The 12,940-nt window shown below is 40.4% G+C and overlaps 1 protein-coding gene across 1 annotated transcript in view; it reads right to left on the bottom strand.

Annotated features, from left to right (window-relative positions):
• The window catches only part of LOC137793784 (collagen alpha-1(XXIV) chain), a 66,388-nt gene that overhangs the window by 21,576 nt on the left and 31,872 nt on the right, over window positions 1–12,940 (bottom strand). Inside the window, exons 20-30 of the mRNA XM_068590140.1 lie at window positions 11,660–11,713; window positions 11,499–11,552; window positions 10,647–10,691; window positions 10,419–10,472; window positions 9,474–9,518; window positions 6,433–6,486; window positions 4,827–4,880; window positions 3,105–3,158; window positions 2,023–2,076; window positions 325–378; window positions 32–76 (exon numbers count right to left, since the gene is read on the bottom strand). Of these exons, the coding sequence (XP_068446241.1) occupies window positions 32–76; window positions 325–378; window positions 2,023–2,076; window positions 3,105–3,158; window positions 4,827–4,880; window positions 6,433–6,486; window positions 9,474–9,518; window positions 10,419–10,472; window positions 10,647–10,691; window positions 11,499–11,552; window positions 11,660–11,713 (567 nt within the window). The remainder of the gene's footprint in view (window positions 1–31; window positions 77–324; window positions 379–2,022; window positions 2,077–3,104; window positions 3,159–4,826; window positions 4,881–6,432; window positions 6,487–9,473; window positions 9,519–10,418; window positions 10,473–10,646; window positions 10,692–11,498; window positions 11,553–11,659; window positions 11,714–12,940) is intronic.

The raw sequence follows: 12,940 nt of genomic DNA, 5'->3' as shown, positions 1-12,940 counted from the left end.
AATGATTCATATTCATTGAAAGACTACTTACTATGAATCCTGGCTCTCCTTTTTGTCCAATGTCGCCCCTTTCGCCCTGTAAAGAGAAAAAAAGTGTGACACATTTTGAAGAAATTCGGGTGGAATAAAGAAAAAAATCATCCATATGATGTGACAAGTCAGTTCACAGAAGCGATGTTCCCACGTTGAGGAACACATTTCAGCTGTAACACTGTGGCTAAAATATAGGAGGATAGACATCTTTCTTACAAAAAAGTACTACTTTCATCCAATCTTCACATGTACTTAGTGATGGTTCACACACGGGGGGGTGTGCATGTTTACCTTGATGCCCTCAGGGCCTGGTTCTCCCAGTGGGCCATCTGGACCAACGGGGCCCTATGTGAAAGCAACACGAGACACACATTTCATCACTCAAAGAAGAATGAGTTGTACAGGCATACATACATCAAAGCATCAGACATATGTTGAAATATATATATGTGTATATATATATATATATATATATATATATATATATATATATAGATAGATAGATAGATAGATAGATAGATATAGATAGATAGAATGTAGCACTACCAGTCACTTTCAGGACTTTTGTTGGGTCCATCTTGTCTCCCCTATTGTATACATCTCTATTCTGTCTTCAGTCAGACTTTTCAACAGTTTGTCTACAGCAACAGTTCTGCAGCAGGTGAGGTGCATTACACTGTGAGTGGTCATTCAAATGGCGAAGAGGAATCAGAGATAGATTGATTCGATATGACGGTAGCAACTCATATTACAGAGGAGGCAGTAACTGTTTTCCCGCGACGACCAAAAACTTGAGAACTCGTGCATGTGTGGGCCAATTGGTGCTCACCAATTGACTCAGCTCCAGACTAGGACTTGTTCTTTTCTGGCTCAGAGGCTAAACTGATGTGATAAGCTGCGCGGCGGTTTCATTTTGCTTCTTTTATGTTGCATTCTGAGGTCAATCTCTTTCCGACATACCGCAGTGTTGACAAAGGAATGGTGTTTATTCATTTTCCAAAAACCAAAGCGAGCAGGGGAATAGATTGTGACTTTGGTTCAAATGATTAACCTTCACAATTTTCACTGGTCCACGATGGATCAAACGCCTCGACAATGGAGACGAACCACAGACGAGGAGGAGGAGGGGGCGGGATGAGGGTAACTATATCTCATCTCGACCAGACAGGAAATCCAACCACAGACTGACACATGTATGGATTACAGTAAACAACACAAGTCGGGGCATGTTAAGTGCTGCCATGTGTTTTGCTCGGCAGAAATGGAAGTGAATTATAGATAAGTGATGTTGTGTAGGGTGTTGTGTGTGATTAGGTAGAACTCCAGTGCAGTGTTAGTGTTCCTTGTTCATTTTCTTGTTTTAGCTTCTGTCATGTCGCATTGTGACGCAAAATATATATTTATAGCTGTATGTACATTGTTTCTTAGTCATGTGCTTCGGCCACTGTTTGGGAAGTATAATATATTTCTATAGCATATAGATCAATATTATATCGTATTAGTCAATAAGTGTCAATGATGAAACCAAACTTGGATTGAGCATTTGCATTCCAGAAAGTACACACACACACACGCACACACACACACACACACACACACACACACACACACACACACACACACACACACACACACACACACACACACACACACACGATGTAGTCTCTATGAGTTGTGTCTAATTTAAGATGATCTTTACCTCCTTACATGAAGGTGTCATTCATCTCTCAGCCACACGATGTCTCACCAGTATTATCTCTAAAAACCAATTTGACGATGGGGAATTATCAATTCACCTATAAAAAGCTTTGAGTAAAGCGGGACAAACCCATGTCTTAAACTGCTTTACACTTTTGGTTCCGGGAACTTAAATTGTGATGCAAAACAGTGCCGAGGGGGTTTGATGAGAGAAGTTTAAGGTGAGCTCACATACATACACATTACACAAAAGGACACAACTAATACCACACAGGTAAAGGTTGCTCTTACCCTCCTGCCCTTCGGCCCAGCAACGCCTGCACTACCCATCTGCCCTTGTGGACCCTGTGAGAAAAAAACAAGACAGACACATGTTGGATCAGAGGGAGAGAATAAAGAATGGGAAATGGCAGTTTATTTGGAATAGTGCAGTAAGACAAGCTATAAAATACAGTGTGGATATTTCCTCAGACTTTAAACCCCCTTAATGTGTCTTTCAGCCCATATCAACACTAATGGAGGCATTACGACGACTTCAGCTGAACTACTGAACAATCTGCCAGTTAAGCCATACTGTTTACATGGGTCAAACTTAATTGTATATAACAGGGAACTGAAATGGACAATATGCAAATGAGGAGATGTACAAGGTTGGGCGGAACTCATTCGTAACAAAAACACGAGTAACTGGATTAAAACAAATCCCTCTTCCCTTAACTCCCTCATCCACACCAACACCAGGTTTGCCACTTATCAATAGTCTGCATGCCTAAGTAACAAACATTGATTTACTTTATGATGCATTGAAGCCTAAAATCAGTATTGAGCGAAGGTAAAATGTTGTTTTTGGAAGGAAACTGAAATAAATCCAGTTGTGTAAAGGATGTATTTTCACATGAATATCAAATATATATTAGAGACGGGATTATGAAATTCCTAAAACAAATTTTGTTTATGAATTGAATTGTTTGGATACCAACAACAAGGAAAAAAACAAATATTCTTCAGGATTTTTCCAGTACAGGTGAGAAAAAAGTTTGTCTTGAGCCTTAAAATACAGAATGTAATATGCACCATTTTAGGCAAAATAAATGTAGCTTTTTCTAAAAAGTAAAAACAATTAATTGGTCAGTCTTCTATTCTCTTTTGTTTGTTGTTTCTCAATAAAGCAAAATACATTTATATCCAATTATTCGATAATTTGATAAAATAACCGGTGAAAAAAATAATGGAAAGCTACTGCCCTAGTGCAAGGAGTACAAACGCTTTCCATTTTAATAATGCGACAATGAACTATATTATATTTATGTGTGAACATATGCAAACAATCACCGTATGGTGTCACACAGTGTTGACGAGACGAGGACACTTACTGCTGCACCTTGCAGGCCGATGTCTCCTGGACCTCCTGGTAACCCTGGATAGCCCTTACACCAAAACACAAAGAACAAACATTATAGAAAGGGAGACAAGGTGTAGTGGCGTGTTGGTTACCATTATATTATTATATTATTCAAACTACGCTGCATTAGTGCAGCAAAAACCCAACAGCAGAAAATGTTGATACATCTGTAACATCTGTGGACAAATCTGTGGAAAAATACATAAATCTTTATGTTCTGTAGACATGTTTTAAGTCTTAAAATATGTCCAAGACCCACTGGCAAAGGGGGACAGCTGGGTCTGTGGTTCTCGTCACAGCTCTGTCATCCATTCTCATGTTCTAATAATCGGTTTAGGAATAATGCCACAATATCAAACCGTCAGGAAAGACCAAATGGCGTTGCCAAGAAATGCTAATCCCTGCAAATTGCCTTTAAAGAAAAACAGAACTTCATGAAATGATGATTATCATCTGCGGTGATACAGCCCAAAGTCAAACTGACACTCCTCGCTAATGTGGCTTCATTATAGCACAAACTGGTTCACACAAATCCCCATACCTCCTTGAATATGTAACACAGCTCTCTCTCTCTCTCTCTCTCTCTCTCTCTCTCTCTCTCTCTCTCTCTCTCTCTCTCTCTCTCTCTCTCTCTCTCTCAATCGAACATGCACACACACCAACAGTGATTCAATCATCAAACTATTCCACCAGGCAGCCACTAAATTAGTCATCCTCTTTTTCAGCCAGCCAATCAGTCAGGCTGCTAGCCTTCCAGGTCAGGACTGGAGCCCAAAGCCACAGACATTGAGTTAATCCAAGGTCCCGGGACAGTAAGGAGTGAAGAACAACTTCTCCCGAGCAGCAGTATGGGAGACATGAAACACACAAATGCACTGGACTGCATGCAGGATGAGGCTTTAGGGAATCAATACTATCAAAATAATCTTTATGAAAACATATTTACTCGCTATTAACCTACCTGCAAATATAGAAATATTTAACAAACCCAACTTGAACAGGAAGTTTGGATGTAGGGCAAAAAAAAACAAACGACAATCCTTCAATCAGACACAAGAGTACTCGCTTTAAGATTGGACAAATGTGTTTTTCCTTTTCCACTTGCCATCCAAAATCTACAACTCAATGTGTCATTCTGTCGAAGATGAGAGAAACCTGTTTGCCGCTGGAGCCTTTTACTGTCACAATGAGGTACTGACCGCCGCTTATTCACACGCAGAAACCAAACGGTATTGTTTCAGGTCTATCACAGGTCTCATCTTAGCAGTGGATTCACAAATAATTTAATGTAATCTCCAGATTGAGCGATTCCAAAATAGTCACAGTGCTTTTCGTACCTATTTTCCGCATTACATTACCATGGGAAAAACAATTAGACACAGCAGAATTGTAGAGATTTGTATCTGCAAAAGTTGCAACATTGAGTAATTTGAAACCTGTGAGTCTGCTTTCATTTCCATGAAATAAACATTGTAGCTAAACATCATCTGGCAAAGATTACAGCCCAAATTGTTCAGTGGTTCAGCTTCATACTATTCATCCTCAGCTGAACAGTGCATTAAAGCTTGGGTAGGCAGTTATAGCTTTGCTGATTTATTGGAAACGCTTTTCCACTTTCTATAGTATGACTCTGGAGTTCACCCCCTCTCAGACAGGCAGGGCCCTGCAGTGCATCCTGTGTGACTGCACTTACCCGTGGCCCCTTCTCCCCGACTGGACCTGTTGGACCCGCTGGTCCTCGGTCGCCCTAGGGAGGAAGGAAAAAAAAAAACAACACAAAAAGAGAGCTGATTCTTAAACTTTGACCTGAAAGTTAACCACACACACACACAAAATTCCAAATAAAAAACCATGAAACTGGAGAGCAGCTTCCTAAATACAGAAGGTTAGATTGACACCTGGTTGAGTGAAGTTTAAAGCCAGCAGGTACTTTGAAACCCAGTTGGTGGCATACTGCGTTAAAAGGAAAGGTAACCTCGGGTGAGCAGTAAAGCTGCCTATAGGTCTCCAGTCTAACAACACTTGTGTCAGTCATGCGTTAATCCTTCTTGAACTGAGTAACGTACATGACTGTACAAGTATATGTCTGGTTGTTGCGCTTCTATCAAATGGTGGGAAAAGTAGCTTTAAGCCTCTATATTGGAAAAGAAAAATCTAATCCAGAGATTGTTGTTATACAATATACAATGTGAAAGGAATTTGGGGGCTGTCAGGGTATGGCTGGTGCTGACAGATTGAACCAGGAGAGCGATTGTGCATAAGAGGGGGGTGGAGGACAAGCAAGAGTCTGACAGGCAGACGGCTTCCCATCACCAGAACGTGTTCTGACACACAGCTTCTAGATAGGAAGCAACGAGGAACAGGTTTAGATTCAGACAGGAACAATGCAGGAAGTAGGGGAGTTATTTTGGAGGACTTCTTTTAAAAAAGTGTCACTCGAGCAGGAAGGCTGCAGAGACACTTAAACTATTTTTATTTTAAGCTGAGAGCGAAGCAATAGGAGCCGGACATGGATAAAGTCTCGGGCTCCTCTAGATTGCATAATGAGTATTTTAATAAGACTTATGTTGGCTGTTTGGTGCTTTTTCATATGTTTTATGACTGCATATGCAGTAGTATAGACGAGTGGTTTTCAACCTTTTTGAGCCGCGGCATATTTTCGACAATAAAAAAAAATCCTGCGGCACACCAACAACCCAAAAAGTTCCAAAATGTCACATTGTAGCACAATACAGCACATATTGTAGGTAATTATTGCGCTACCTACTGGCATGGAAGAGTATTTCATTACGAGGCCAGCCACTATATTGCAAGCTCAGACGCTCAACAATGGAAAAATTATTTGCAGCAACTACGATTTTTTTGGACCGATTAAGTGAAATTGGACATTTTCCCATGGGACACCTGACTATCTTCCACAACACACCAGTGTGCCGTGCACAATGGTTGAAAATCACTGCTATAGACTGAATAGATGTCAGCGCAGCACATGTCTAATGGCACCAATCTGGAACAAATACACTTTTCTGCCATGGTGACAAAGCTGAATATCCTAAATTAACCTTGACATTAGAAGCAGGGGGTTTGGAAGGATGAGGGGCCTTAATGGTGACATGGCTTTGACTTTATTATTATTGATGTGGATGTGAGAGTGTTGAGTATTTATCAAAGCATGTGTGCTGGGCCCTCTGGGGCCTTAAGCCATTGCTACTTAACAGCCCAAATTACAGGGGTCGACCACTGACAAGCAACCAACTGATGCTGACTGACAGCCTAATGACAGAAAACACACTCCTTACCTTTTCACCAGAAACTCCCATCACCCCAGCTATCCCGATGATGCCTAGTGGACCCTGGAGAGGAGAGGAGAGGAGAGAAGAGGAGAGGAGAGAGTATATCAGTGTGAGGGCCTTGCTCTTTTATTAAATGGTTATTTTGCAACAACAACAAACCTGCAGCTTTAATTTGATCTAAAATTTAGATTTATTCACAATATAATTTTACAGATGCCTAAATGAAGCACAAAAAGAAGCATTGCAGACAAAACAAAGCAAAAGCAGATGACACATCAATATTTACGAGTGTTATTGGTTCAAAAACTGTTTTACAATCCATGTGGAATTAATACTAAAGATTTAATCAGCAAAGATAGCAACACAAAAGGTTCCAATCAAAGCGAAGATAACATATTTCTTGTGCACAAAATGGCCCCCAATAGACCCAGACTACTTAGTTAAGGAGTCCTCGTGGGGAAAAGACCAGCTAATGTACATAAGAGAGAGATTGGAGGAGCTTAAGCACTTCCAGATCAGTCGTCTGGAGCAGTGCCAGCCTCTCCAACTGTAAGACTTTATTCGGCTGGGTCGATATTCAGCCAGAAATGGCAGCTGTACGGTAGTTTTTCAAAGTCCTGTCATTGTGTTTACATTTTTTTCTGTCAAAGTAAAACAAAACGTAGCATAACTTATTGTGAAAATAGTAAAAGTTTGAGGAATGCCCAATTAACGGAGTAACATGCACTTCTCACAAGCCAGACCAAGTACACCGCACCACAGCGTGTGCACTAAAGCCACCGGGACAGTGCGAGCTCCCACAACATCTGAACCTAACGGAATTACACTGTTACTATAATTATAATTTATATGTCTCACTTCTGGCCAACCACAAAAGCCAGCATGGTCAGACTGCGGCTCACTCTGGTTTGCGAGGGACAAACTTTCCTTGTAGCATGATATATTCCCATAATTAAAAGGTTAAGCACTTATAAACTGGCTGCTAATCTTCCTTCTGTCACGTGATAATACAGTGTATGTTCTTGTTATTTACTTTTATTCTTTTCTTTTGTGTTTGTTTAGAGAACGAGAGGGAAAGCGAAAGCCGGGGAGTAAAAGACGGACGAAAAGAAACCAAGAGAAACAAAACAGACGGATAAAGAGAGAGAAAAGAAACAGACCACTAAGATAAACAGTGAGACTTTGTTCCATTTGTTATTCCATAACTCAGCTAGAGATGCTGAAAGCCTCGACGTGTTACTCATGTATCATCTCCCAAACAGTATTATTGGATGCAAGTTAAGCAGTTGAGCAACGGATTAGTAGCTGAGTGTCTGTGAAGAGATGCAGCCTGCGGGCCTGGGAACAGGAGCTCGAAATTCACCTCAAAGCCCTTAATTGGGAGATGAAGTGGGACAATGTGGTACGCTGTATCATTTAACAGAGGGAAGTTGTTTTAAAGGGGTTTCCATGTTCCAGGGCCTTGACGTTGGAGCTTTTACAATACTGTTTGAAGGCGATCGGGTTTCTCAGACACAGCTTGGGTTACAAGAGTACTGGTTTAACCATTAACCTTACAGTTAGAGAAGCAAGACAGCGCGAGTCACTTGAAGTTAAGAGTATTAAGGATATCCGTCCCACGTGCCTCTCTCCTGTGCACACATGCAAGCACACACTTGCATGCCAATCAAAGCACAGAGGTTAATATGCCAACCATATTTCTAAGCACACCTGTGGTTGCCTTTGGTAATTGTGGACTGATTTGTTTTATATATATATATATAACATTTTTATTAGCTGTTGACAGGAGGTTGAGTTCCAATAAAACACTCCTTAGTCCATCCAAATTGGCTAAGATACACTAAACTGTAAAAACCTCCAGTAAAATTTCACTTGAAACTGTTCATGAGAGGCCTCGTGGTGATGCGGGGGTATTGGATAAAGACAGACGGCCTACAGCCTCCTTGCATCAACCCTGGATTAACCTGCACTATCCAAAAAACAGTCTTTCTCAGTTTCTCACACATCTCATTTATTTGGAAAGTGATGTAATGACATTCATTAGAACCTCCATATGTCTTTGAGGTTGTTTTTTTTCCTTCTCTCTCTGCATCACCCCATGTCTCCTCTTTGGCTTCAAAGGCCCCTGCACTCAGTAAGTGCTTAATCCCTCTCATATGTGCACTGCAGCAACACAGTCCAACATGGCCCACTTGGTTGCCTCCACTATGAACAGAATGCAAATATTAACATTAAGGGGCCTCCGGGAAAGACGGACATACTTTGGATGTCCAGAACAGTTGTGTACTTTAACAAAGAGGATACATGCCCCAACAATTCTCTGGAGTGTTTGCGCTGGGTATAAAACATCAACTGAAGCAGAAAAATATACACATGGAACTGGGATTTTGCAGTTAATTGATACGACCATCCTAACACAGATGTTTTGGGACACTTGCAAAGCCATTTCATAGACAAAGACCAACATCTTTTTGACACAATGTTTTCAACTTAAATTATTTTAGTATATGAAAATGTACACCATAAGTGTGATTCTTTGGCAAGAGCAGGTGTCAAACGCTCTTTGGCAGGATTTGAGCCATAAACATGTTTGAGGTGACTTCCCCAGAGGATCTCTAATTGATGTTTTGTTTGTTTGTGTGTTTTATTCAGTCAATCATTATAATACAATATTATTCTATATAATATACAATATCAGAGACTAAAAAGGTATAATTTTCCTTTTGTTCTACTGTGGAAGAGGCTCCAAATGTCTCTAAATGTTTAAAGTGGGTCAGAAAAACAGCGAGACACATGAGAAAAAACTACTTCCTCCACACTTCCGCCACACTGGAAGCTTTAATTCACTTGGGGAAGCACTCCATCATTATCTCAATAAAACATGGACAACTATTCAAATGTTTAAGGACAGGAACTCAAGCTAATAAAAGCCACAGACTCCACAATGACACTCTCGAAAAAGGGTTTAATGAGAAGCTGCTGATCGACAGCAGAAGGGCTGTTGATTAATGTCAGTCCTGTACATTTCAACTGCTAAAGCAACTTACTTGTGGTCCAATTTTCCCAACATTTCCCATGTCCCCTTTCTCTCCCTGAAAGCAGAAAACATCAAACAGTGTGCTGGTTAGCTTCCTGTAATTAAAGATAGTTTTGTCACCATCCTGCTACTGACACGGGACTCTGAGTATTACAATAGTAAAAAGGAGCAAACACCATCATCATTTTGAGTTGCTTCTCTTTGTGGTTTGCCAATGTGAATGATGATAGCCATGAAGAAATCATTTTCCCTCCTAATTAAAAGCATGTTTACAACACAGTAAGTCTCAGGATAAATGGTTACAAACAGGGTGAAAATGGCACTTAGTGGCAAGCACTAGAGAAAATAATAAAATCTTGAAGCACACGATACCGTGATGATGGCACTGCATGTGTGGTGTGTACAAAAGCCAATTTCAGCACATACAAAATAGTGAGGATCAAGTCTGGAATGCTGTGGTTTCTAGAGTAAAAAACTGCAAACTAACTAACTAACTATCAGCCAAAAGACTGTCAGTGTCTGCCTTTTTTAGATGAAGGCTGTGCTGGTAAAGATGTGAATGGCAGGAAGCTACCAAGTAGCAAAAATAGGCTTAGCACAATCTACACATGCACAGGCATTCTTTTCATTTTTCTCAGTTTCTCAATGTCGAACAATTTGTCATGGCAAGTGCTGTCGTCAAAAATAACATTATTATAATTCTAATATAATAATATTTGTTGAAGTTCAACTGTAATGTGACCATGAAAAAAAGAGAGCCAATCTAAACACAGTGTGAAATACCTTCTTTGCTTGTTCATTCTCTAGCAAAATAAATCTAAATTAAGACTTTAAACATGAAATGGATCAGAGGTTGATTCTGCAACCCATTTTTTTCAAGTCCACGATGCATATTAACACATTTTTGTGATCCACAATGTTGTGGCGTGATATATTGTGACAGATCGAGACTCACCGCTAAACCGTTCGGGCCAGGTTCGCCTGTGTATCCTTTCCTTCCCGGTCTCCCCTTTAAAAACAGAGGCAGAGAGACAAAGAGACACACACACACACACAAATAATGATTCAAAGATATCAAAGCTTATAATCCATTTATTTCATTCAAACCACCTGCAAACGGCTAATTTTGCTTCTTTTTTTTGTATTAGTGTATGTAACGTTTTGTGCTTCTTGGAGTTCTTACATTCGGGCCGGCGCTGCCAGGTGGGCCGAGTGGTCCTTCATCACCCTGCAGAAACATAGTATAGTTCCATCATACACAAATATTTGCAAACATAAACACACACACACACACACACACACACACACACACACACACACACACACGCTCACGTATACACGGCAGAATTCAACAGACAAGTAAATACAGCTGGCACACTAAAACACACAAAGAAATGCACACACAGTAAAGTTGCCATTCCATTTGCGTGACTGCGCTCCCCCCCAGCTTCTGAAACCAAACCTGTGCCACTGGTTACAGCTGCAGTTGGACACATGTCAGTTACTTTTACATTCCACTTCTATACTTTCAGGTATCAAAGCGCTGACTGAGATGCTGTGACCCGTACCAGGAAAGTGTGTGTGTGTGTGTGTGTGTGTGAGGAGAGTACATTGGCCAACTACCAGGTTTGGTTGTATCATTCAGAACAATAAAAAAGTGTGTGTCTGTGTGTGTTGTACACCTTCTAAGGGCTTCTGTTCCTTTTTTTTTTTTTTTTTTTTCCAGAGCTGGAAACGTTTCACCCTTGTTTTTTTAAGCACCCAATGATGAATCATGACTTCACCAAGTGGAACATGCCCCGAGAGTTAAGGTTTCGGAAAAAAAAACAACTCCCACCAGGATCTAAGCTTCAACTGTTTTGAGATATGACCATGAACGAAACGAGAAGTATTGTGTGGGTTAATGCCTCAAGTTAATCTTGACTAATGGGCCAATGGAAATCTCTTGAGGAGACACATTTTCCACTTTTCTGTATCAGCGAGTCACGAACCGAGCAGACGTGTGGGATTAAGTACGACATTTGAATCGTCTCACCTGTGTTCCCTGTGGTCCTGGTGGGCCTTGAGGACCTCTGGCACCCTGCAAACCCTGATACACAGCCACAGGCATGAATTCAGTCAGATGGCTTTAACGAATGGATGGATGGATGAATGGATGGATGGACAGAGAGAAAAGAGTGAGAGATGCTCTTGTACCTTTGGTCCAGGTGGACCGTTGGGCCCTGGCACTCCAATGTCCCCAGGAAATCCCTTTTAAAAACAAGCAATATATCATTATATGTTTTTATTTAATCTGTCATGATAAGTCACATGACTTATTGGCGGAGTTTGATCCCACACAGTGAATTGACTCATTGTGTATTGTTGGAATTAAAGTACATTTATAAAGGCAGGTATGAAGTCAGTGTATTTATTGGCCTATATTGATGAACCACAGAAGCTCCCCTTTGCAAATCACTGAAGGCATCCTGCATAAATCTAAATGCGACAGACACAGAGGTGAGGCCTTTCTCAAGCGTATAGGCAGACTCATTGCAAACCAATATAAATATGGTGATGGATTGCTACTGAGCGTATAGCGGCTGAATACCTTCAGGCACTGCTGCCATAACGCAATTACTCACTTCTGAAAATTATACCTGTTAGCTGTGGCCTACGTGACTTATGGTCATGTTGCCCTGCTGACCGCAGTGTGTCTTTGGCATTTTCCATGCTTTCCACATATGTGAGCATCAATGATGACCTCTTTGACAAAAGGTGAGGTATTCCACATCCAACGCATAGACATGCTGGAGGGAGATGCCAGAACAGGAAAAGCACAAGATTCATCTTGTCGTACATCAAGTATTGCAGCATGTGTTAGGGTAGTGAGACAGGTTGGTTGATGTCTCCATTGACCACACTCAGGTTTTATCAGGTAAAGCATGAATGATTTAGCTGTATTCCAGTGTGTTTAAGTAAGATATGTTTGTTTCCTAAAGTTGTTATTATTGTAAACAGCATAGAATACTGTAACATTAAATTATAAGTACTAAAAGTATAAATAATAACTAGTAGCTCTCATATGCCTCAAACATCACACCATACAACACAATGTTGGATGGAATACTTACTGATGCATTACATTTTCTTACATTATATTTCATTTAGCTGACGCTTTTGTCCAAAGTGAGTACAATAAGTGCATTCAACCATAAGTGTAAACTCAAAACAACAAGAATCAGGAAAGTACAAGTTCTTCAAGAAAGCCAAAGTATGAAGTGCCACGGGTGTACCGTGCAGACGCTTCACACACTACACATGCATACTTTGCATTTTTGCACCCTCTATTGTTTAAGTTCAATGTAATTTATTTTTTTCTAAATCAAGCTGTACATATCTTTCATCCCAGCTATTTTTATTTGTATATATCTTTCATAACTGTTGTTTCTTTATGTTGTTTTTATATTTTATTTTGTGCCTAAGGTGCTACTCGAC

Source organism: Clinocottus analis, unplaced genomic scaffold (assembly GCF_023055335.1).
Source record: "Clinocottus analis isolate CAN_PGR_092001 unplaced genomic scaffold, fCliAna1.0.p SCAF_23, whole genome shotgun sequence".
In the NCBI taxonomy this organism is placed as follows: Eukaryota; Metazoa; Chordata; class Actinopteri; order Perciformes; family Cottidae; genus Clinocottus; species Clinocottus analis.
Note: the sequence above shows the minus strand (reverse complement) of the source record. Positions and strands in the feature narration are given on the sequence as shown.